Below are 25,685 nucleotides of genomic sequence, written 5' to 3' on the forward strand. Positions count from 1 at the left end.
CTGACTCCAAAACTGTGCTGCTCACCGCAATATGGGGTGGGTCCACAAACTTTTTCTGCAAAGGGCCAGACATAAACATTAGGCTTTATGGGCCAAACAGTCTCTGTGGCAACTTCTCAACTCTGCCATCGTAATGTGAAAGCAGCCATAAGGAATACATAAATGAAAGAGCCTGACGATATTCCAGAAAACCCTTTGTTTACAAAACTAAAGTTTTAAGCATATGATTTTGGACTGCAATGGTGCCTTTTTAAAAGGTCACTGATTTGAAAGATGATTTGTGTTTTGCTTATTTATAAAACTATGTGGGGCTTCCCTGGTGGCACAGTGGTTGAGAGTCCACCTGCCGATGCAGGGGACACAGGTTCGTGCCCCGGTCCGGGAGGATCCCACATGCCGCGGAGCGGCTGGACCCGTGAGCCATGGCCGCTGAGCCTGCGCGTCCGGAGCCTGTGCTCCGCAGCGGGAGAGGCCACAACGGTGAGAGGCCCGCGTACCGCAAAAACAAACAAGCAAACAAACAAAAGAAAACTATGTGAACATTCACATTAAAAAATATATATATATAGTTTATCTCAGTAGAAGCTTCCCTTCTAGGAAAAAAGCCAGGACATTTTTAGATGCACAGCAAACTAGCAAGGCTTTTTTTAAAAAATATGTGAGAATTCTCTAGTCTTATAAAATTACTCAGCACATTGTAATTTTTACGCAAAAGATTTTAACTTGTTTATGTACAGTTAGTTATAGGATTGGGCATAAAAAGAATTGAAAAGAAGCTTAAAACTAAAGCATTAAGATTTAGTACCAACTGAAAAGCAAGCAAAAATGATGACAGTGAATCTTTAAAATCATCAAAGAGATTTGATTTCTCAAAGATAATTTTATGCGTGGTTATTAAAAAGCACTTTTTATGAAGATACATATATCTTTGTGGTTATAATTCTTAAACATGATCGTTCTTTGTAGTTTGAAACATCAATATGGTGGATAAGGGTGTACAAACTTGTAGTCAGTTCTGATTGTTTTGTGTGTAGACAGTTTTGGTCTCTACATTTCAACGAGATAGTTTTTTGAATGCACCTGAAATGGTCTGATCACACAGCTAACTGTGTTTCTGCCTTTGAGTACGATTCAGTTTTGTAGTTTATTTTCTTCCTTTGGTGGAGAATATCAGCCATTGTAGTTAGAGAACTTTAAACTGTTTTCAAATGGTAACTTCATTTATAAGATTTTTCTCTTTTACTTTTTTTAAGAAGTTTTATTTCAAAATAAACTCGTTTGTTTATTTCCTAGCATGCATTTCTTTCCACAGTCAATTAAAATTCTTAAGCCTGAAGTGAACCCAAACATTTCTTTTTCCAAATGTTCCATTTTCTAAATCACTTTAATTCTGATTTTTAGCAGAGGAGACGGTTTAGAGTTTCTCCTTTGTGAAACTCATTCTCTGGCCCATGCTTTCTGGCAGAAGACTATGTAGAAGCTGGAAGAGGGGTGCATACCTGGGAAGAGTCGGGGCTGTCCTAGTCACATGACATGCTGTGGGCAAAGAGACATGTCTACCCCTCACAACGCGTTACCACAAACTGGGGTTGTATGAGTCATCGCAAAACGGAACATTTTTTTCATCATTGGGAAAAAAAACCAAGTAATCCCAAAGTGGCTTTCCCAGCTTGCTCACATGCCACGGAAAGGAAATTGTGGTGCCGGGAACCCTTCTTTCCACAGATACCAGGTGCTGTTTTACCTGTGATGGGGAAGCGGGAGGGGCAGGATGACCTGTGGAATTTGGGTAGCAGATCACCTACTCTAAGCACTGGACCCCAGACCTTTCCAGAAACAGGTGGGAGTTTCAAGCAGATGAAATTTCATGGAGCTCGCTTCACCCAAAGTTATAAAAGTAACTTGGAAGATTGTTAAAGTTTTACACTAAGACAACAGAATTTTAGTAATATTTCTGTTTATAAAGGGTTTTTGCCCTCTTTCTTTGAACCTAAGTTTTATGGCTCTTTTTAATAATGTCCCTGGAACAATGACTCACCATGCTTAGCTTTGCGCGTAATGTGGTCTTTGTCTTTCTGGCAGCTCCTTGCTCGGCCATGGCTTACCATCATGACAGCAGACGGATATTTGTGGGCCAGGATAACGGAGCCGTGATGGTAGGTAGCCTCCAGGATGTATTCATTATACTGACCTCCTGTGTTCACTCCTGTTGGACAGTGTAAATAAAGCTAACAATGAATGCCTGCTTGTTTGGCATTAGAAAATGTTTCATCCGGTACAGATGTTAGGCCTAAAAATGGATTAATTTTAGTTAGTGCTTAATTGTAAACTACAGATCTTCCTCAACTTACTGATAAACCCTGATAAATCCATTGTAAATTGAAAATATCATAAGTTGAAAATACATTTGGGACTTCCCTTGTGAAGCCGTGGTTAGGAATCCTCCTGCCAATTCAGGGGACACGGGTTCGATCCCTGGTCCGGGAAGATCCCACGTGCCGCAGAGGAGCTAAGCCCATGCGCCACAACTACTGAGCCTGTACTCTAGAACCTGCAAGCCACAACTACTGAGCCCGCGAGCAACAACTACTGAAGCCTGCGCACCTAGAGCTCGCAACAAGAGAACCCACAGTAATGAGAAGCCCGTGCACCGCAACGAAGAGTAGCCCCTGCTCGCCACAACTAGAGAAAGCCCGCGCGCAGCGACGAAGACCCAATGCAGCCAAAACTTAAAAAAAAAAAATTTAATTAATTAATTAAAAAAAAGAAAATGTATTTAATACACTTAATCTACTGAATATCACAGCTTAGCCTAGCCTACCTTAAACGTGCTCAGAACACTTACATTAGCCTACAGTTGGGCAAAATCACCTAACACAAAGCCTATTTTATGATAAAGTATTGAATATCTCATGTAATCATTGAATACCATACTGAATGTGAAGAACAGAATGGTTGTGTGAGTCCAGAATGATGGTAAGTGTGTTGGTTGTTAACCTTCATGGTCACATGGCTGAGCGGGGCTGCGGCTGCCCCTCCCCAGCATCATGAGAGAGGATCGTATGGCATATCAGTCACCTGGGAAAAGATCAACATTAATCGAAGCGTGGTTTCTACTGAAGGCGCATTGCTTTAGCACCATCGTAAAATTGAAAAATCGTAAGTTGAACCATCGTAAGTCAGGGACCATCTGGAGTTCCATGGAGCTCTGAATGCTGTCATGATTGATGGTTTGGTGCTCAGTCTAGCCCACAAAGTACAACCTTCGTACAGGGGACGTGAGTCCTGTAGCAGCCCTGATCCCTGAACCCGTGAAGGAGGAGGCTGGGGCAAGGAAAGTGTGGGAGAGAGCGCACGTGTGTGTGTGTGTGTTTGTATGTGTATAAGGTGAGAAGGAAGGAAAATAAGACTAGGGACTAGTCATTCAACCAACAGCTCATATAACTCTTTGAGTCTCTACATCTCAAACTGTCTTTGGTGAAGGACCAGATAGTTAAATTTTCAGTTTATTATAGATTAGTATTTTTGTGGGTCTAACTGTGTGTGTATGCATATATTTAATGGAGATGTAATTCATATACCATAAAAGTCACCAGTTTAAAGTGTGCAATTCATTGGTCTTATAGTATAGTTACAAGATCATGCAACCGTTAATACTCTAATTCTACAACATTTTTATCAGCTCCTCCAACCCCCGAAAAAAAGAAATCCCGCACCCATTAGCAGTCACACTACAGTCCCCTTTCCTTCAGCTCCTGGCAGTAACTAATCTACTTTCTGATTCAGAGATTTGCTTATTCTAAACATTTTATGTAAATAGAATCATATAAGGTGTATATCCTTTTATGCCTGGCTTCTTTCACTTAGCATAATATTTTCAAGGTTCATCTATGTTGTAGCTTGAATTAATACTTCATTCCTTTTTGTAGTAGAATAATATTCTGTTACATAGATTATACCACACTTTGTTTATCCATTCATTAGTTGATGGATAGTTGGGTTGTTTCTACCTTTTGGCTATTATGAATAATACTACTATGAATAGTCGCATAACAGTTTGTGTGTGAACCTAAGTTTTCAATTTTATTGGGTATGTACACCTAGGAATGGAATTGCTGGGTCATATGGTAACTCTGTACTTAACTTTTTACAGAACTGCCAAACTGTTTTCCAAAGTTGCTATACCATTTTACATTCCCAACAGCAGTATATAAAGGTTCTAAGTTTTTTACATATTTACCAACACTTGTTATTTTCTGGGTTTGTTTTTGTTTTATTATGGACATCCTAGTCGGTGTGAAGCGGTATCTCATTCCGGTTTTGATTTGCATTGCCCTAATAGCTAGTGATCTTTAGCATCTTCTCACGTGCTTGTTAGTCATTTGTATATCTTCTTTGGAGAAATATCTATTCAAGTCCTTTGCATTTTTTTTTTTTTTTTAATTGTTGAGTTGTAAAATACTTGGACCTTCAGCTTGGAAGAGTTTCACCAGTGAAACCACCTGGTCCTGGGCTTTTCGTCCTGGGAAGTTTTTTGAGTGCTAATTTAATCTGTTTACTTGTTATGGGTTTTCTTTTTCTTCTTCAGCCAGTGTTTGTTGTTTATGTCTTTTTAAGAGTTTGTCCATTTTATCTAGCTTATCTAATTTGTTGGCATGTAATTGTTCATAGCAGCCTTTACAGTCCTTTTTCTTTCTGTAAGGTTTATAGTAACGCTCCCCCTTTCATTACTGAATTTAGTAGTTTGAGTCGTCTCTCTCTTTTTCTTTCCCACTCTGGCTAAATGTGTGTTAATTTTGTTGATTTTTTTCAAAGAACCAGTTTTGATTTAATTGATTCTCTATTGTTTTTTTCGATTCTCTGATAATGTATTTCAACTCTATTATTTTTCCTTCGGTTTGCTTTGAGTTTAGTTTGCTGGATTGGTATTTTGGGTATTACATTGTTGATTGAGAAAATTTGCTGGTTTTGTCTGCTTGGATGTCATAATAATATTAAATTGCTGGAAAGGCTTCTGAACACACATTCCCTATTTCTCTGCTTTTTTCATCAGGACCAGTGGTCCGCAGACCGCGCTTTGAGTATCATTGCTTTATAGAACTGCACACAGAGCAGTGAGAGCACAGACCGGTGCCTGCACCTGGCCAGAGAGCGGCAAGGCCAGCCTGTTACTGTGCTGAGTCATAGAGGATGGCTAGGAGTTAACCAGGAAAGAGGGAGGAGGACTTCCAGACGCAGAGGACAGCATGAGCAAAGACAGAGGGGTTTTCAAAGTCAGGGTGTGCGCAGGGAACAAGAATGAAGCAGCTTGGCAGCGTGAAGCACATAAGACTGAAGAGATGGCTGGAGCGGGTCACAGAGAGCCTTGCATTCAGCACTAGGTGTCATGCAGAGTGCTAGTTAAGAAGAAGGTAGACATGGTCCCTGCTCTCAGGAGGCTTATGGTCTCATGGGAGGGACAGGTAATATACAAGTAAACATGAAATTACAGGTTGTGGTAGGTGCTGTGAAGAAGTGAACGGGCGCAGTGGAAGAGGGAATCCAGAGAGATGTGTGGCCCCGCTCGTAGCAAACAGGATCCTCAGGAAGGAAGACCGCTCCAAGGGTGTGACATTCAGCTGAGGCCTGAAGGGCAGGTAGGAGACAGCCAGGCAGAGCCAGAGTAAGTTTTCTGGAAGTGAAGGTCCAAGTAAAGACTCGAGGCAGGAAGATCTCTGTGTCTGAGGACGTGAAGGGGGTCGTCTTGGCTGGATGGTGCTGAGAGACGGGGCAGGACGAGGGGCGATGGGACAAGCGGGCTGAGGCCAGGTCACGCAGGGCCTTGTAGGTCTGGGTGAAGTTTTAAGTTTTGTAAATCTGTGGGAAGCGCTTACAGGGTTTTCAGCAGAAGAATGGCGTGATTTAATTTACATTTTTAAAAGATCACTCTGGCTGCTGAGTGGAGAGTGGATCGAGGGGCCACAAGAGTGGCGGCGGGAACGTCAGGTGTTGTCGCTTTCTGGGTGAGAGGGCAGTGGCAGTGATGATGGACAGAAGCAGATGACGGACATACATCTGTGGCAGGTTGGGTGTGGGGAGGGGAGGAAGGGCAGCAACTCAGGTGACGGCCAGGTTTCTGGCTTGAGTAACTGCTAGACAGAGGTATCATTTATTGAGAAGAGAAAGGCTTAAGGGTATGTGGGGAGAGGGGGCATTTAGAGGGAAAGAAGACAGTGAGGAACCAGCTGTACAGTTGAGATACCAGTGAGACAACCAATGGCGATGCGGAATTGGCATTGGATTTGCAGGCCTGGAGCCCAGTGGGAGCCTGGGCTGGGGAGTCATCTGCACATAGGGCATCTTTCAAGCCATAAGAATAGCTGTGATCGGGCTTCCCTGGTGGCGCAGTGGTTGAGAGTCCACCTGCCGATGCAGGGGACACGGGTTCGTGCCCCAGTCCGGGAGGATCCCACATGCCGCGGAGCAGCTGGACTCGTGAGCCATGGCCGCTGAGCCTGCACGTCCGGAGCCTGTGCTCCGCAACGGGAGAGGCCACGGCGGTGAGAGGCCCGCGTACCGCAAAAAAAAAAAAAAGAATAGCTGTGATCTCCTGGGGAGAGAATGAGAAAAGACAGGCCCCAGGCCTGAGTCCTGAATGACTGATTTGGGAGCGGGGTTGATGAGGAAGGCAGCCAGAAGGAAGGGGAAATGGTGATCCTGCATGTGCATTAAGGAGCCTGGACTACATCGTGTAAGCCGAGCTTCCCAGGCTTGCACAGTCAGTCATATTTATCATTTAGGGGACCTCCTGAAATTCGCGTTGCCTGGCTCCATGCCAGACCCACAGCTTCAGAAGCACTAGGGAGGGGCCTGGGAATCTGTATTTTAGCAAGTCCTTTCGGTGACCCTTAGGATCGAGTGCATTAGGGAATCACTGCATGATGGAGAGCCATTGAGGAGCATCAAGTCGGGGAGGATGGAACGGTCAGGTGTCTGTCTGTTTGCTTAGTGTGCCAATATGTGGAAGATGTTTGATTAGATGTAGGTGTTTAATAGAGAGCAGTGCTGATAAGATGGCATCCGGTTTCTAGCCAAGATGATGGTGAATGGTTAGCTGCTCCCTGAGACAGAAGACACGCTGATATTGAGGGGAAAGGTGACAGGTTCAGTTTTGACAGTTGGGTTCATGTGCCCAAGGGGTTGGCCTGGGCTGGGGTTGGGAGTCCTCCCAATTTAGGTCTCAGTGGAGACCACGCCTGTGGCTGGCGTCAATTAGGGATAGCGGGTACGACGAGAAGAGCAGAGGGCCAAGGTCATGTTCCCTGGGGAATATCAACACTTAAGAGAAAGTCAGGGGGTTGGGAACCCACAGGGGAGACAGAGACGGAATGGGCTATGTGGGAAGAGGGCCTAAGATGAGAGCAGGGACACGACCTTGGGGATGGCAGCTAGACAGCAGCTGGGGGTTGCAGGGAGAACCCTTCCCATGCAGCGGGGGTGGTGCCCTGCGGTGCGGTGGATTCATGAGTGACCGGGGTGAGCAGCTAGAGACCCTGAACGTGGTGGGTGTGGGCTCATCTGTAGAGAAGGTTTTGGCTGAGTAGGGGATGAAGAAAGTTTGGGTATCGTTAAGAGAATTTTGTTGTTTTTTGTTTGCTTGTTTTGCTTTTTAAAGTAAAGGAGAAGAAGCCTTGAGTGTGTTTAAGGGCCAAGAAAGAGAGAAAGGACAGGCTCTCTGCTTAAGCAGTTCACGCAACAGTGGGCAGCCGGTGAGGGCTGGGGAGCTGCGGGCTTGGGGGTCAGCGCCCACCTGCTTGGGGCTGCTGTGTATACGTTGTGTAGTGATAAATGCCAGTGGTCTTGTTTTTCTCCCTCTGAAGATTTTATGGGAATATCGTGGCGATGTGTAAACACATATAACGAGAAGCCACGAGTGCAAGCCTCAAATGCCTTCTCCAGTGGTGGTAGTGGTCATGCATTTATTTCTCTAGGGACCATTCTTGTGGCTCGTGGTTCAAGGGTACTCTCTGCAGTTATAGGATGGCATATAAAAACACTTATAGCTCCTCAGTGGAAAGGAGCAATGTAAATTCAATTTATTATTAGTTAGTATTAATCTATTGATTTCCCCCAAGTAGAAATTAGTATGTATAAAATGCTAATACATTTTTGTACTTTGTAAAAAACCAAGATGGAGGACAAGGAATCAGTATTCCTTTGTGGGTTTTTTTTTTTTTCTTCCTGACCAATCAGCAATTCATAATGTCCATGTTATCGAGACTCTTAAGGACTTATCAATGTAGCGCTGATCAATAGAATTTTTAATTAGTGCTTTTTCTTTAGAGTTTTATCTTCTCAGTTTTATGCTGAGGCTCATTTTCTCATTAAGAAATATGTACTTTTAACTTTTTCCTAGTTATAAAGTATTACATAGTCTATATAAATTTTGGAAGATACAGAAGTATTAAAAAAAAAACCACCCACAGTGTCTAAATTTCCTTTTTAGTGTGTGTTTATATATTAAGTATACATAATTTTCCTCTTCTATTGCCTCAGATACCCAATGCCTTATTTTCATTAGTGCTGAGAATTCTGTTAGTAATGGGTCTTTGTAGTTTTACTTTGTATGTGTCATCTTGAGGAAATTCTAGTGAAGCCAAGAGAGCAAAATTAACAAGATGCCTCCTTTGCAATTCGAGGGAGAGGAAATACAGAGCACTCATTTGTAGAGGAAGAATTGGACAAAAATGCTGTGCTGGTCAGCAGCACTTTCTTCACTTGTCTGGTTCCAAAAGAAATGGTAACTGGAGGACAGGACCAAGAAGCAATTCCCTATTGTTCTTACGTAGCTAATCTTGAGTCCTAAGGCTGGTGGTGGCCATTTTTGGATTTTACTTCCTTTTGAAAGTTAAGGTCCTGTTGTTTTTAAAACCATAACTGTTTTCTTATGGCATGTGTTTACTTTTAGGAATTTCACGTTTCTGAAGATTTTAATAAAATGAACTTTATCAAGACCTACCCAGGTAATTATAATACACACACACACAACTAGAATACCATGTCTTATGATCAAAATTAGGTTTTCACATTAACTCTTTAAAAGTGTTGTTACCCCAGTTATGTGGGAGGCTATTAGCTCTTCAGAATTATTTACCGTCCTTTTCCTGCTCATTAACATTTAAAATTTTGTATAGTATTCCATTGGGTGCAGGTTTAATTTAACCATGCCTCTGTTTTTGAAAATGTATACTGCTTCCATTTTTTGATAACACATACTAACATATATGATGGTGTGTATATATGTGTATACATATCTGTGAGTGTGTCTATTTCATATATATGTATATACACGTGTGTGTGTGTGTGTGTGTGTGTGTGTGTGTCCTTGATGGTTACTCTTACTCTAATTCTGTAACTCATTACTTCTATTTAAGACAGATTACTAAAAGTAGAATAACTGGGTCAAACTTTAAAACCTTTTTTAATACTCCGGATTTATTTTGCAAAACTCTTTCCAGCAATAGTGTAAATTTTTAATGAGTGGTGATTGAGAGTGCCTGTTCATTAAGTCTATATTGATCTTTATAAATGTTTATTGCCAGTTTGATAGTCAAAAGTTGTTCTCAGTTTTAAAATTATTTAGGCTTTATTTAATGTTGGCCATTTGTCATGTTTTATGAATATCTGTTCATGATTTTGCCCATATTTCCTGGGAGTTGTAGTATTTTCTGATTTTTCTGATTAATTTATGAGAACCCCTCCGTTTTTCTGAAGCAGCCTACACAGCTGAGAGCAAGGTCAGAAGTGTCTCTGTCTAGCCTCTGACTTCATTCATCAAACTGGGCATTTATTAAACACCAGCTGCATGCAAGATCCTGTTCCAGATAAAGTAGACAGGTCACTGCCCTGGTGTGGCTTGCAATTGACCTGGAAATACAAATATTCTAGAAGTTAGATAATAGAACACCTTCCTCATTCTCAGCTATTGCTTTGGGATGCAGAACTTTACAAATGCTTCATCTTAAAAATAATAAAAAGTTAATTTCAGAAAATCTCAGTTGCCCTTTTTTACAATGCCAGTGTTTTCTAAAGAGTCAAAACACTAAAGGTATAGACAATAAAAAACAAACAAACCTAGTCTGTGGAGATAAGACTGCTGTTTTCCATATGGAATTCATTGAGAGTTGTATGTGTGTTTTTTAATCAGTTCTCTAATGTATTATTTGAATCCCTCTTGAGCCTTACTCTGTAATGATTGGTAGCTTTTGATGGTCTTCCCCGTAGGGAGGCAGAGGGCAGGGCCACGGAGAGCCTGCGATAGATCTTGGGTTGGGGCGGGCAGATGCTCCGCAGCCTGTTTGGAGTGCGGGCATCTCCGGGATAGGACTGCTGAGCCTGTGAGTCTGCAGGCCGACCAAGTGGAGAAGGGGAGCCTCAGTTCACACCCGCGGAGACTGGACTCCAAAGGTCACGTTTCTTCCTGAAGGGCGCAGACTTTCCCGTTCTGTCCCCACAGCCCATCAGAACCGGGTGACCGCGATTATCTTCAGCCTGGCCACAGAGTGGGTGATCAGCACGGGCCACGACAAGTGTGTCAGCTGGATGTGCACCCGCAGCGGGAACATGCTCGGGAGGCACTTCTCCACCTCCTGGACTTCGTGTCTGCAGTATCCTTCCCTGCAGCGCCTCCCGGTCTCAGCAGCTAGTTCTGAATCTGCTTGGAAATTGCTGCTTGAGATCCAAAGACTGAACGATTCCTACATATTTCACATAAAATCTAAGAATTTCTATCTCTGCTTTTTTGCTATAAAGTCGGTTTATTAAAGATAATAGCTAAATGAATTGCTCTTCTCTGCTGGGATGTGCTCTAGGTGTTTTAATACAAAATCTCGGAAAACCTAAACCTCATTAGCGCAGACCCCTCCCTTCACTCCTTTGCTTTTCAAAGTGAAAGAAAAGACTTTCTGTTGTAGAAAGAAAGAAAGAAAGGAACGACTCTTCTGGTGATGGTTTCTTTGCAGACCCCACAGGAGAACATAAGAAGGGTCTGTGACCCTGGAGTTCATAAATGGGCTACGGTGTGTTTGGAGAGGGTTCATAATCCTTATAACACTCGCAAAGTTGCCTCAGGATGCCCCAAATGTTACAGAATTGCCGCGCTCAAATTTTTCTACTGCTCAATGGGATTTGTTTCACGTAGCGCTCCCTCTTGCCTAAGGCTGCCTGCGGTAGCTGTGTATCTTAGTGATGGCAAGGTCAAGGCTGTCAGCAACAGACAAATGCCCCGCAGTAGTTTCTCTTTGAGAGTTGGACGTCTGGTGTAGTAAAACTCTTTTCTTCCATTGAAAGCCTTTATAAAAAAATGTGTGCTACAAATGAATGCACAGCATGAGATATTTAAAATAGTACCACATGCTTTAGAATCAAGCAAGGGAAGACTACTCAGGTGTATCGAGTGCTAAATAAGTTTTTCTGTTATGTGTTTGGCTTTCGTTTGGATTGATAGAAAATGGCACCGAATCACATAATCATGGCCCAGCCTGTGGTCCTCCTTTTGATCTATGTTTTGGAATTAAAATAGTAGTTATCTTATTGTGGGTAAACTACTGATTTGCCACAAATGTCTATGGCCGTAAAGCGACCAAGAAAGTAATGAGTTGTTGCCAATAGTTAATATATGTTTAAATTTAAAGTTTACTACTACCCCAAATGACTGCCGTTTGGATGATTAAAATTAAAACTTCACAGCAATTTAAACCATCCTCTTCACTTAACGCTAAATCATCTAGGCCCCCCAAAAGGATGGGTTCATGTCCATATTTGCTGTCAGTTTTACACCATTTCCAGAGATATTTCATGAAAAGCAGTTTTCTTCCAGTTCTTTTTGGCTGTTTTCATTATTGAGCATTTTACTTTTTAACACTTAGTTATACTTTGCTTATAGTCACTTGTTTTTATGTCTGTCTTCTCCATCAGCTCTTAACTTTTTTGTTGCCAATTCCCAGGATACTGGTTGGAATAGTAACAGCTACTCAGTGAATTCTTGTTGAATGAATGAATATTAATTTTCCTGATAATTCTAGCTTAAAACGTTCTTTTTCTTCAGTATTTACACGTTGTGTGATTTTCAGCTGGGTACTTCTTTTTTTTCTCGTAGTTTTAGGTGTGTCGCGTATTCTCTTTAGAATGCACGTTTTCTTCTTTATAACTTTGAGGTGGATTGTGTCATACGTCCTTGACTGCGTCTCCACAGATACGACTTTGATACTCAGTATGCTTTTGTCGGCGACTGTTCTGGACAGATCAGCCTGCTGAAGCTTGAACAGAGCTCCTGTTCAGTTATTACCACCCTTAAAGGACATGAAGGTAGGCTGTATAATCACCGCCGTTTTTCACCTAATTCGGGCATCCAGATTTAGTTCTCAGCTCTGTGGTTTCACGAATGATCACCTCCTTATGATCTGTCAGATTTCAATCCGATCGGCCAGATAGGGGGATTAAATCTCAAAAGGTCTCAAAGAGTGAAAACTAAGTGAAGGCAGGGTGTTGGGGAGAGTTTCGTGTTGTCCAAATCCCTTCTAGATTCCTTGTGTGGATAATACTTTCTATTTTGTTTACCTTTGAAATTAAATTATTTTTGAAGACCTTTTCAAATGTCTTATAAATGGTGAGACCTTTGGAAGAATGTTGTTATTACTGTTTTAAATTTGTCACTTTCTAGGACACCAAGCAAGATGTAGTAGGTGAGTACAATTAGAAGAAATGTATGAGCTGGTTCTGTCTCTACTTGGGAAACATCCCCGGGGGAGGGACGGCGGGAAAAGAATGACTGGGTGGAATTTTATTATTTCTGTAGGGTGGTGAGTTGGCCGGGCTTTGTGGAAAGGCTTTAAAACTCAATCGGCTATATTGAGTCACAAATTAGAAGCTCCGAGGCCATCTGGTTCACATCGAAGAATTGGGGGTTTGTTGAAGGAATTAATGATGGACTTATTTATGAAAATAGTGTTTTTAAGTGTAACAAGTTAAATGTCCTCCATAGCTAATCTATTTATGGAAAACCGAGTCTATCAGATCAGGGACCTTGAAGGGGAAAAGGGAGAGAGAAGGACAGTAAGTTTGAATAGATTTAGGCAGGAAAGCACAGGCAGAAACCACTTTCTGTTTATGACTAATGGTCTCATGATCCCCATGCTGTTAAGTATTCTCTGGGTTGCTAAGGGCAGAGCGTGTTCTGATAACTACTTAGCAGTGTTCATGTAGAAGGACCTTGCTTGTCTGCTATTAGGCCTCTAGCTGAAGTGCATGGGGCATAGGATCAAACAGGGTCAGGATTTCTGCAAAGTTGATCCCTGAAGCCAGTTTTGCACAATACTTCTTTTTTCACTTTCGTTAAGCTTCTGTGAGAAACTAGTCTCTGTTGGTTGGTTTTGAATGTGGCTTTATCAGTTTTCTGTATACCCACCAAAAATATTATTAGCTTGTGTGACTGGTTCAATTTTATTAAGTTTATTAATAGTTTTTTTCTAGGCAAGCAGCAGTCAATGGAACAATGAAGAGATCTGTTGAAAGAGAAATCTGTAGAAAGAAAGATTTTCCCAAGGATATCAAATTTAATAAGTTTAGCCAATATAGAGTGTGAAATGGAGGGTTTGGATTTTTTTACCTAAGTTCTCTGGCATAATTGTATGGTACACATGCATCTCTTTTTTTTTTTCTCTGAGATACTTAATTCAGTTTTCTTAAACATAGGCATCCTGTGATAAGACACCTGCAAGGTCCCAGAGCCCTAGAATAATCTAGATTTTAATCTTATATATGGTAACCACAGAAAACTTCACTGCCTTTTCTCATTAGATATTGGTAGCTATTTTTTTTTCTTCAAAAGCTTTTTCTGAACTAACCCTCCTATACAGCTATTTTATAATTTTTTGGTATAGACGGGGAAAATCTTCTTTAAACACATTTGTGTTCAAAGCAGCTTGATATACAACTGAAAATCCTAATCTTGTAGCTTGGGACAGCGGATGTGCTGTGCCTTCTCTGTGACTCGTGATAAAGTGTTGAACGCCCTTTTGTGCAATGAAAATACATTTTTACTTAAAGATTCAGCTGGTCCTCGTTCGGTCTTCTGCCTCAGATGTGTATGTCCTGATGTAGAATTACATTTAGCCTCCCTCTCTCACGCCTAGGTAGTGTCGCTTGCCTCTGGTGGGACCCTATTCAACGGTTACTCTTCTCAGGAGCCTCTGACAACAGCATCATCATGTGGGACATCGGAGGAAGGAAAGGCCGCACACTCTTGCTCCAGGGCCACCAGTGCGTGACTGTTTGTGAGGGTGGGGAAAGAATCTGAGCTGGGGCAGGTCGGGGGAGGCGTTCGTATTCTGAGACTACTTTGTCCAAACCCCGCCTTTTAGCAGACAGTGAGCCCTGTTTGATAGGGCTCTCTCAGTCTGCTTCTAACTGCTTTTCCGTGAGGCCTGAGTGTCTGGTGTTCTGTAGCAAAAATAGAGGCCAGGGTTTTCTTCTTCCTTAGTCCATTGGTAGTAACTACCGTGCCATTGGTAGTTTGATAGGGAATTGCATTGAATCTGTAGATTGCTTTGGGTAGTATAGTCATTTTCACAATGTTGATTCTTCCAATCCAAGGACATGGTATATTTCTCCATCTGTTTATGTCATCTTTGATTTCTTTCCTCAGTGTTTTATAGTTTTCTGAGTACAAGTCTTTCGCCTCCTTAGGCAGGTTTATTCCTGGGTATTTTATTTTGTTGCAATGGTAAATCGGAATGTTTCCTTAATTTCTCTTTCTGATTTTTCCTTGTTGGTGTATAGGAATGCAAGAGATTTCTGTGCATTAATTTTGTATCCTGCAACCTTACCAAATTCACTGATTAGTTCTCGTAGTTTTCTGGTGGCATCTTTAGGGTTTTCTATGTATAGTATCATGTCATCTGCAAGCAGTGACAGTTTTACTTCTTCTTTTCCAATTTGTATTTCTTTTATGTCTTTTTCTTCTCTGATTGCTGTGGCTAGGACTTCCAAAACTATGTTGAGTAAGAGTGGTGGGAGTGGGCAACCTTGTCTTGTTCCTGATCTTAGTGGAAATGCTTTCAGTTTTTCACCATTGAGAATGATGCTTGCTGTGGGTTTATCATATATGGCCTTTATTATGTTGAGGTAGGTTCCCTCTCTGCCCATTTTCTGGAGAGTTTTTATCATAAATGGGTGTTGAATTTTGTCAGAAGCTTTTTCTGCATCTATTGAGATGATCATACGGTTTTTCTTCTTCAATTTGTTCATATGGTGTATCATATTGATTGATTTCTGTATATTGAAGAATCCTTGCATCCCTGGGATAAATCCCACTTGATCATGGCGTATGATCCTTTTAATGTGCTGTTGGATTCTGTTTGCTAGTATTTTGTTGAGGATTTTTGCATCTGTGTTCATCAGTGATATTGGTCTATAATTTTTGTGTGTGTGATATCTTTTTCTGGTTTTGGTTTCAGGGTGATGGTGGCTTCGTAGAATGAATTTGGGAGTGTTTCTCCCTCTGCAATTTTTTGGAAGAGTTTGAGAAGGATCGGTATTAGCTCGTCTCTAAATGTTTGATAGAATTCACCTGTGAAGCTATCTGGTCCTGGACTTCTGTTTGTTGGAAGATTTTTAATTACAGTTTCAATTTCATTACTTGTGATAGGTCTGTTTAAATTTCCTAATTCTTCCTGGTTCAGTCTTGGAAAATTGTACCTTTCCAAGAATTTGTCCATTTCTTCATGGTTGTCATTTTATAGGCATATAGTTGTTTATAGTAGTCTCTTATTATCCTTTTGCATTTCTGCAGTGTCAGTTGTGATTTCTCCTTTTTCATTTCTAATTTTATTGCTTTCGTCCTCTCCCTTTTTTTCTTGATGAGTCTGGCTAAGGGTTTATCAGTTTTGCTTATCTTCTCAAAGAACCAGCTTTTAGTTTTATTGATCTTTGCTATTGCTTTCTTCCTTTCTGTTTCATTTATTTCTGCTCTGATCTTTATGATTTCTTTCCTTCTACTGACTTCGAGTTTTCTTTGTTCTTCTTTGTCTAGTTGTTTTAAGTGTAGGGTTAGATTGTTTATTTGAGATTTTTCTTGTTTCTTGAGGTGAGATTGTATTGCTATAAACAAGATGGCAGTGTGGGAAAACGTGGAGTTAGCATCTCCCCACAAATAGGGCGCCTGCCGGCCGCTGGTGGGAGACTCTGACCTGCAGTTCTTAATGACTGATTAGTAGTGTTTGTTTCATAGAAACTATTATTCTGTATAATAAGTTATAGAATGCCAATTAAAGTTTATACTGGGATCCAGATCATCAATGATAAAATGTCAGTGGCTGATTCCAACGAGGGGAGAGATTTGAGCCTGCATGAAGATGATGTCTGTGTTTTCCACATTGAGACACGTAACTGTTGTGTGTGCTGTTTGCAGTGACAGGGTGCAGTCGCTGTGTTACCTTCAGCTCACGAGGCAGCTGGTCTCCTGTTCCTCAGACGGCGGAATTGCAGTGTGGAACATGGATGTTAGCAGAGAGGAGGTAAGAGAGGGCAAGGCAGGGCTGACCAGGAGAGCTCCCACAGCCTGCCTCTTGGTTTTCTACCCGGTGACCGGAGATGCCAGCCAAGGTGCAGGCAGTCCCAGCTCTTACTGGTTATCAGCTGACAGGGTCCTGCATGTCACTTTGCACTGCATTCACTACTCATTGGAGAGTTTCCACAGGGACAAGCGATATACGCAGCCAGGGCATTTAGGCTGATTTTCACAGAGAAGGGCAAGGAGAGGACCCGGGAGACGGTCTGGCATGCGCAGGGGAGTGACTGTGGGGAAGCGCTCCGAGGTTGCACACCTGCCCTGGGGTCCCCGAGACGCGCACCAGGGGCATAGCTCCTCTGGGAAAATATATCTCTGTTCTCTGCTTTTATTTTCCACTGACTTCTGTTCCACTGAGTCCATGTCAACAGTGTTCTTTTCAGGAGACCTGAGTTCTAAGTGCCTTAATTTCCCTGAGTCTCCATTCCTTCTTCCATAAAGTGAAATAGTTGAATGAGATGACTTCTAAGGTCTCTTCCAATTCTTTAGACAGACACTCTAAGCAATCTCTCTGTCTTTTTTTCTATTTTAAAGAATGCTGCAGTGAACATTTTTCACCTTGTCATTGTGTGATTGTTCAATTATTTATTTCAGACAAATTTCTGAAAATAGACCCTTTGGGTCAAGGATATGTGCATTCTGAATGCTTTTTATAGATGTCAGATGATTTCCAGGCAGGATTTCCATTCTCATCTCTGCCAGCACAGGTATTTATCTGTCTTTTCCAAGTGGCGTTTAAAACCTGTGACGTAGATAGTGGAGTTGGATTCCAGAGAAGATTTTAGTGTGAGGGGTGTTAAAGACTTACGGTTTAACTTCAGAAACATTTATTGAGCATCTAAAGGGTGGTCCTAAAGTCTGGAAACTTAGGTGCATATGCATCATAAATGATACTGCATTGCAGTACATACTGTATTGCATGATGTCACATGATGTGTTCCAGGTGCCGTCCTTTACGCAGCGTGTAGGTCAGTATGCTGCACACCTCTGTGGTGGACGCCAGGCATGAATGCAGCATTCCCACCCACCCCTGCATGCATCTGCTTTGTGTTGCCTCTAATTACTTGTGAGTCTGATTCTCACTGAATAAACTCGCATCTTTAGTATACCCTAGGGACGTAATCAAAGGGGTTCAGTCTATTTAAAAGAAATAGCGGGCTTCCCTGGTGGCACAGTGGTTAAGAATCTGCCTGCCAATGCAGGGGACACGGGTTTGAGCCCTGCTCTGGGAAGATCCCACATGCTGTGGAGCAACTAAGCCCATGTGCCACAACTACTGAGCCCACGCGCCGCATTTACTGAAGCCCGTGTGCTCTAGAACCCGTGCTCCACAACAAGAGAAGCCACCGCAATGAGAAACCCGCGCACCACAACGAAGAGTAGACCCCACTCGCCGCAACTAGAGAAAGCCTGCACATAGCAATGAAGACCCAACACAGCCAAAAATAATAAATAAATAAAAACAAATTTATAAAAAAAAAAAGAAATAGCAGTATTACTCACTTCCAGACTTTATGATTACCATGCTTTATACACATAGATCCATACCTGCAAGAAACTTGTAATCTAGTGAAGGAAACAGACTACCGTATAAATGATAAAGTGCGGTCCGTCATCCGGAGAAGTACCGATTGCTACTTTTTTAGTGACCTTGTAAGACAAGTCATAGAGGAAGTCTTGATTGTATGTCTGCTGGTTAATTTCCCTTTTAGAATTTTCTAAAGATCTTTTGGTAAGGCTTAGAGTAACTTGTTATTAAACATATGAACATTGGCTCGATATTACAGAATGTGTAATACTTTCTTTGCAAAGATTTATTTGAACTGCGTTTTATATTTATCATCTGCTAGTTACATGCAACAGTGGCAGCTAGTATACTGTTCTATTTCCTAGACTCGGCCTGTTGTTTTTCAGTCTTATTCTGTGTTCCCTGGATCGTGAGGGAGGAGACCACTGGGGCCTGATGCTACTAGTGGCTCTTGTAAGGGTTTAACCGCTTGGATTTCAATCCACTATTCTCATCCTTGGTAAGTTCTTTCAGATGTAGAAAGTAGAAGCAGAGTTCTTACCTTCAAGGTTATGTGAGTGTGGAGTTTATTTGTGCCTCTAGGGAAAGAAAAGACAGTCCTGTCATTCCTGTGGGGGTCACTCTTTTCCTTGTAGTCACTTATGGAAGAGTACCCCAAATCACGAGCACACAGCTGGTAATACGTTTTGCTCTATGAGCTTTTCTGTCTCAATGGTTGGCAGTATTGGTGGGAAAGAAAGTTATGTCAAAAAGATGCAGCATTTTTAGTAGATTTTTTAGGGTTTTTTTGTTGTTTTGTTTCTACCAGCTGAGTAAATGTTAGTGCAAAAGTAAGCCGCCTCCGATCCGTTAGATTCTGAACTTGAGTTAGGGTTTGGGACAATTTGTAGGACTTCTTTAGGCACAGGCCTAGAGGATTAATCCCAGATTCTCTAACCCCACAGTGTTTGCTGGAGTTTCTTTCTGAGTCACCTGGAAACACTGACTGTGGAGTGTCCGCAGCCTACAGTGGCTGTCGGCCACCACACTGGCTGGTTGGAAGCAGATCTACCTCCCTGCCAGATTGTAATCAAAGGGACTCCTTTCTGGAAGTAGGCATGAAACATAAATGAGCAAGTAACAAGAATTAGAATGAATCCTCTTGAAATAAGAACTTTATTTGGAGCTAGTCGATCACAGAATGGATACTATTTTATACATCAGTGCAGAGTAGATGAGCGCACCCATTAGCAGCAGCAGTGCATTGGGGTTATTCTTGTTACATCATCTTTGTCCAGATTAAGCAGATGGAACAAGATGGAGAAAAGAGAGTGAAACAGAAAACTTGATTAATGTTCTCTTCAGCTCTTCTCAGCATAAAAGAAAACTTTGTCTCCTTAGAGAATAAGCATTTAATAGGATGGTTCATGATAGCTTACACCATAACACAATTCTATTAAAAGAAACAAAGTTATGCGTATTTCTTATATCAAAATATGTTTCAAAAAGTCTGTTTATTTCTGAGTTCATTTTTTCATTTGTTATCTCAAATCATTTTAAGCATATTTTTTCTTCGCTCATGCCCCTCTGCCCTCCAGCTCGGCAGAGTAATATTCTTTCCTAACCCTTAGGCAGAAGCATGCTTCCTGAGGGCAGGAACTCAGTCCCCATTGGTTGTCATACTCCAGAAACATGTTTGGAGACCCTGACATGTTGAAGTGAAAAGGACCATGTCCAGAGGCTGTGTGGAGCGCAGTGGACGAGTGCAGGGCTGTGGGCTGGACTCTTGGGTCTACTGGGAGCTCTACCCACTAACCAACCATGGACAGTCGCTTCAATCTCTGAGCCACAGTTTCTTTGCCTGTAAAATGGGGAGAACGTTGCTCCGTATCTCCTAAGGTTGTATTGAAAATTAAGCAAAGTAAGGCATATAAAACCCTGGGCACACACTGCTGGACTTATAAGACCCTTTGTATATACCAGGCATTATGCAAAACACTTCGCCAATGTTGCCTCATTTAATGCTCACAGCCCTATGCGGTGTATACTCATACTTGAATATCACTGCCGTGAATACGTTTTCGCGTTCATCTTGTCCCACGTGACTGTTCCTCACGTGGGTGGTATTGCAGGAGTTACACTGGCGTGTGTCACAAACATAAGACTAGACAGTGGCCCCTGCTTTCCTTCCCCCTGCGATTTAATGTCCCCACGTTGTTGGCAGCAGGGCCCGTCGTGTCGTTGTAATCACCGTTTCTCCTTCAGGAACATTGTTCACAGGCAGTGTTTTCAAACCACCTTCTCTCTTCCCTGGTCACAGAAACAACTAATTCTACATCAAGTAGTATTCTTCCTCACGGAGGTGTGCATCTCTTTATCACCCTTTCTGTCCTCCCTTCCCATTTCCAACATTAGCGCAGTTATTTAAAGAAACCTCTCCTCTGTCTCAGCCCACTTCTTTCTGTTTGTGAGTGCCTTACCCCCCAACCCCTGAAAGAAAGACCTTTGTAATGTCTGTCCTATATAGAAATATTTCTAGTGCCTTATCTAAAATAAGGAATAGGAAAGCCAAAAGTTTTGATGAAATAGGAAACAGAAAAAGAAGTTGGGAAACGCATTCTTTAAACCACCAAAAGTCCCCTTTCGAATCTCTGTGAAGCTGACCATCTTCACTGCATATTTTATAAGGATCAGTGTAGGTCATTTCCTGTGGTTCTCCCATCCTCTCCTCTTATCAGATACATTTTTCTTGAGTGTTAACTTTCAAGATCAAGAACAGATTATTTCTTACTTCGTGACCTTTGGTTTAATTTTATGGAAGTAGTATTTTCTATTTTTACTGCACATATATGACGATACATGACGAGGTTAAACAGGCTTTTAGCAGGTTCATCTTGTAATCGAATACAACTTGTAATGTTTTGTTTAGAGAAATATTTTCTAAGTTCTCAGTGAAGTAATTTTGAGGTCTAATTGCCCTGTTTCAACAAAAATTCATTGAGCGCCTACCCTGTGACAGGCTGAAGGTATTTAAAGATGAAAAGACCAGTGAATAATTCATAGGTTAGTCGAAGGGGCTGGGGGGAGGAAATGTGCATAAAGAATTGCAGTGCAGGGCTTCCCTGGTGGCGCAGTGGTTGGGAGTCCGCCTGCCGATGCAGGGGACGCGGGTTCGTGCCCCAGTCCGGGAAGATCCCACATGCCACGGAACGGCTAGGCCCGCGAGCCATGGCGCTGAGCCTGCGCGTCCGGAGCCTGTGCTCCACGACGGGAGAGGCCACAACAGTGAGAGACCCGTGTACCGCAAAAAAAAAAAAAAGAATTGCAGTGCAGAGAGATCACTGCTCGAATGGGGGTCCACAGGCTGGCTGTGCGGGCACCACTCCCGGGAGCTGGGAATGGGGGCGGGGCAGCTCATCTGTCTGACACGATGCCGCGCCCTGAAGATCTCCTGTTGGTCACCTTGTGACCCCACAAGCCTTCCCAAGTGGTAGTTCGTCAGGTTCTGCAAGAAAGGTTTTTGCTCAACTGGATATAGTTATCAAACAACTTTAAAAACTTTGGGCATAAAACAGAAGTGTATGAAGACAACTCTTAAGAGTTCATAATGCAAAATGAACTACTCCCTCCTATCGATAGATTAAAAATGAACAATCCTGAAAACATGGCAAAAATGATAAAGATGATTCAAAACACAAACATAATACTGAATATGGCAACAGCTATAATATATTGAAGAGTTTGAAAAAAGGATAACCCCACCAAGGTCTGGAACTGTTGTATTAATTTCTGACAACTCAGGGTAAACAGGCAGATGCTCACATGTTGGGTTTCACTTTCTCCTCCCCCAGGCTCCTCAGTGGTTAGAAAGTGATTCTTGTCAGAAATGTGAGCAGCCCTTTTTCTGGAATATAAAGCAGATGTGGGACACGAAGACACTGGGGTTGAGACAGGTGAGTAGCCAACATCGAGTCATCACTGGGTTAATTCTGTGTTTTGTTATTTATATGATTAATCTGTCATTTTGTTTGGAATCGCACTTTTCCCTCTAAATGCTGTTGATTCCTACCCTTGTGGTGTCACCATCATTGTGTGACTGACCATGAGCAGGGCCCTTCCCGGGTAATAGTGAGACTGTTAGCAGACTATGCCACTGCTTGTCCTGCACTGGAAAAGCCGAGACGCACAGAAAACCCTGGGAGCCCATTCGTCAACAGATGAAAGAGTTTTGAGTTTAGGACTATTACTTGTTAAAGTCAGTGTTTGTACTAGCCCAGCACAAAATCAGAATGAACTAGGGCGTCTAAGCCTAATGCTTGCACAAACAGACAACAAGTAACAGATTAGCCCCCACTGGAATACTCTGACACCAGGAATTTTAGATTATTCATAAATGGTTCCACGTAAGTGTACCTGGAGCATTTCTGTTAAGCATGTTTCAAGTACGTACTGTTTTTTATCTTTTTTAATTTGTCGATACATGTCCCAAATAGCCTACAGATTTCAAGGAAGCGCTTGCCACTGGGTAGTCACGTAACACTAAAGTTCTACAAAAATCATAGTTCTACAGTAGCCTTGAAGGTAGCCGCTCATTCAGATTGAATATGAATTTGTGCAGGTGAAGTAAAAAAGAATGCCAATTTTATTCCTTTTATTACTGGTCGCACCTCTCTAAGGGACTGACGGAAAGTTTGTGTGTGTTAATAAACTTTCTTTGACTTTGCTTATGAAGCTACTCTACAGCAAGGTCAGGTATGAGACTGGCAGGCAGTGCAGGAATTGTTTCAGCATTCGTAACATTCTAATGCTCGGAAGTAGCACCCACATTGCAGCCTTGGCCTAGTTTTCGCGACACATGTCTGGTGGTAACTGATGTGTGAAGTAGTCTCTACTTCAAAGGAAACATGAAGAATTAATTTTAATCTTATGAGTTAACAACTAGTGGTAGAGAGAGGAAAGGTGTGGATCGCAAGGCTTTTAGTGGTTTAAAAAAATATGTATGTTAAAGTTAGTAATAATAACTGGGCTATTTTGGAATGTTCTTGGTGCTTATTTCCAGAATCACAATTTGAAAGATTAAAAGAAATAGTACAACATGATTATGGTTATCTGTTTCTTAATGAGGGCAAATTACATGTAAAATGTTATATCAAAACTTTTCTCTGTAATAGGAATACATTTTTCCCTCCTGAAGTCTCTAGCCATTTGGGTTCCTGAATGAGCTTGAACTTGGTCTTGGCAGTGTTGTTTATGGTCGCCTAGGCAGATAATATGAATGAATAAAAACTAGTATTTAACCAATAACAAAGCAAAGATATTTGGAAATCCTCAACGGCTGTTGATATTGTCTGCCTCTGGTGTGTTTATTGATACACTAAATTGGGGGTGATTATAATTCGAGGCACATTGTCCCAATCCCATTTCCCCTACTCTGAAGTGAGGCCACGGGCATTAAAGCAAAAGGTAAACTCCTTTTCCTCCTCCTGGTCCCCGAAGCATCACTGCAGGAAGTGTGGGCAGGCTGTCTGTGGGAAGTGCAGCACCAAGCGCTCCAGCTACCCTGTCATGGGCTTTGAGTTCCAGGTCCGCGTCTGCGATTCCTGCTATGACTCCATCAAGGACGAGGAGTGAGTGTTCGCTTATCTTTATCTTTTTGTGTGTCCATCTGCAGTGGGAGAGCCCGAGAAATGATACAGATACATGGTTGACCCTTGAACAACGCGAGGGTCAGAGGTGCAGCCCTCCGTGTAGTGGGTAACTTGGGTGTAAAAAGAGTTGGCCCTTCCTATCCACGGTTCTGCGGATCACGTCGTGCTGTGGTATTTACCGTTGAAAAAACTCTGGGTATAAGCGGACCCACGCCGTTGAAAGCGTGTTGTTCAGGATCACCTGTATTCCTGCCCACTCGTTTATCCCTTTCATAAACAGTTTCTAAAGAGAGGATTCTGCCCTAGCTTTATGACTTAAGACAAGTTTCTCCCAAACACTGTGAGAAATGATGCTGCTAAGACCAGTCTGGCCGGGAGCCCCCGCACCACTCGCGATGCTGTGAGGGTCAAGGCCGTGTGCACACTGATGGGTGGCTGAACTGGCACCCTACAGAAGCACCCTGGCTTCCACCTGTGCGCACACACGCATGGAAATTTTATTTGTGGGAAAACTCCGGAGACCCCTGTTCTCTCTTCCACAACAATCTGACCTAGCAATCTGTTCTTAAATAACTATTTGTGTGTAAGACATATCTGTCTGTCCTCCATTCTCTCCTGACTCAGGCAGATCCATTTGGACAGAACCAGCATTTTATTTTGCTCCTTTCTTTTATTTTTATTTATTTTTGGCCGCATTGGGTCTTCGTTGCTGCGCGCGGGCTTTTGCTAGTTGCGGCTAGCGGGGGCTACTGTTTGTTGCGGTGGGCAGGCTTCTCATTGCGGTGGCTTCTCTTGTTGCGGAGCACGGGCTCTAGGTGTGCGGGCTTCAGTAGTTGCAGCACGCAGCTCAGTAGTTGTGATGCACGGGCTTAGTTGCTCCGTGGCATGTGGGATCTTCCCAGACCAGGGCTCAAACCCGTGTCCCCTGCATCGGCAGGCGGATTCTTAACCACTGTGCCACCGGGGAATCAGGTGAATCATCTTTGAAAGTAGCAGACGGACACACCTTGGGGGAAGCCCAAGTAGGAAAGCTAGTGCGGCACCACTGGTGTCGGTCAGGGAGCTGGAGGTGGGGCCTGGGCTGCTGCGGGCTTTGGAGCAGAGTGAGGGCCAGCGTGCACAGGAGCGCTGCTTCTCACACCAGGGTTCCGGGTGAGCCTGCAGCCTGGGATCTCATGCAGTGTAGTCTTGTCCTTATGTCTAGGAAGGTACCAGCCTCTCCGCAAAAAAAAAAAAAGGAAGAAAAAAAAATTTAGTTATTTTGGGAGTTTTAGAAAATCTTTTATAGAACAGTCTTGCAACTTATCATGCTTTCCATCATCCTTTAATTATAGTTTTCAAAACTGCAGCCACATTTTTAGGAGCGAATTTTGACGCTGTTATCGTATTTCCTCTCTGTTGCTAAGAAAATTCATCCCTTGGCTCTAGAAACAGTGGGGTGAGTTTAAATGGTCTCTTTTCTCTCTGTTAGTCGGACTTCTCTAGCAACCTTTCACGAAGGAAAACATAACATCTCCCACATGTCCATGGATGTTGCTAGGGGCCTGATGGTGACCTGTGGGACCGATCGCGTGGTGAAGGTAACCTGCCAATTAGCACCTCAGTGTAGACTGCTCCACCGTCATGCTATGAATGTGCATAAGGCGCTTCTGATTGGCAAGCTCGCCTTGCCTTTTGATGAACAACCTATAGCCACGTGGAAACCTGGAAACGAACTGCATGTTTGTGAGTTTCCACGCCCTTGGTGGTGTGTCCCTCGGCCACGTCGGTCTCTCCAGGTGAGCCGGTGAGGGCCTGGCACACCTCTGTCACTGTCTGCACTGAGCCAGCCCCAGGGTCCTCCCTCCCACTGCCTGGCCTTAGCTGACCCCTTTCTCTGATCACTCCTTCCCTGGCTGTTGATCCCTTCATCCTGGGCAGAAGG

At 42.7% G+C, this 25,685-nt stretch overlaps 1 protein-coding gene across 1 annotated transcript in view; it reads left to right on the plus strand.

Moving 5' to 3' along the window:
- Positions 1-25,685, plus strand: part of WDFY1 (WD repeat and FYVE domain containing 1) — a 47,111-nt gene that overhangs the window by 19,469 nt on the left and 1,957 nt on the right. Inside the window, exons 3-11 of the mRNA XM_030834878.3 lie at positions 2,083-2,156; positions 8,948-9,002; positions 10,496-10,646; positions 12,233-12,345; positions 14,172-14,298; positions 16,448-16,553; positions 21,965-22,066; positions 23,610-23,740; positions 25,233-25,341. Coding sequence (XP_030690738.1) covers positions 2,083-2,156; positions 8,948-9,002; positions 10,496-10,646; positions 12,233-12,345; positions 14,172-14,298; positions 16,448-16,553; positions 21,965-22,066; positions 23,610-23,740; positions 25,233-25,341 — 968 coding nt within the window. The remainder of the gene's footprint in view (positions 1-2,082; positions 2,157-8,947; positions 9,003-10,495; positions 10,647-12,232; positions 12,346-14,171; positions 14,299-16,447; positions 16,554-21,964; positions 22,067-23,609; positions 23,741-25,232; positions 25,342-25,685) is intronic.

This window comes from Globicephala melas, chromosome 7 (genome assembly GCF_963455315.2).
Source record: "Globicephala melas chromosome 7, mGloMel1.2, whole genome shotgun sequence".
Lineage (NCBI taxonomy): Eukaryota > Metazoa > Chordata > Mammalia > Artiodactyla > Delphinidae > Globicephala > Globicephala melas.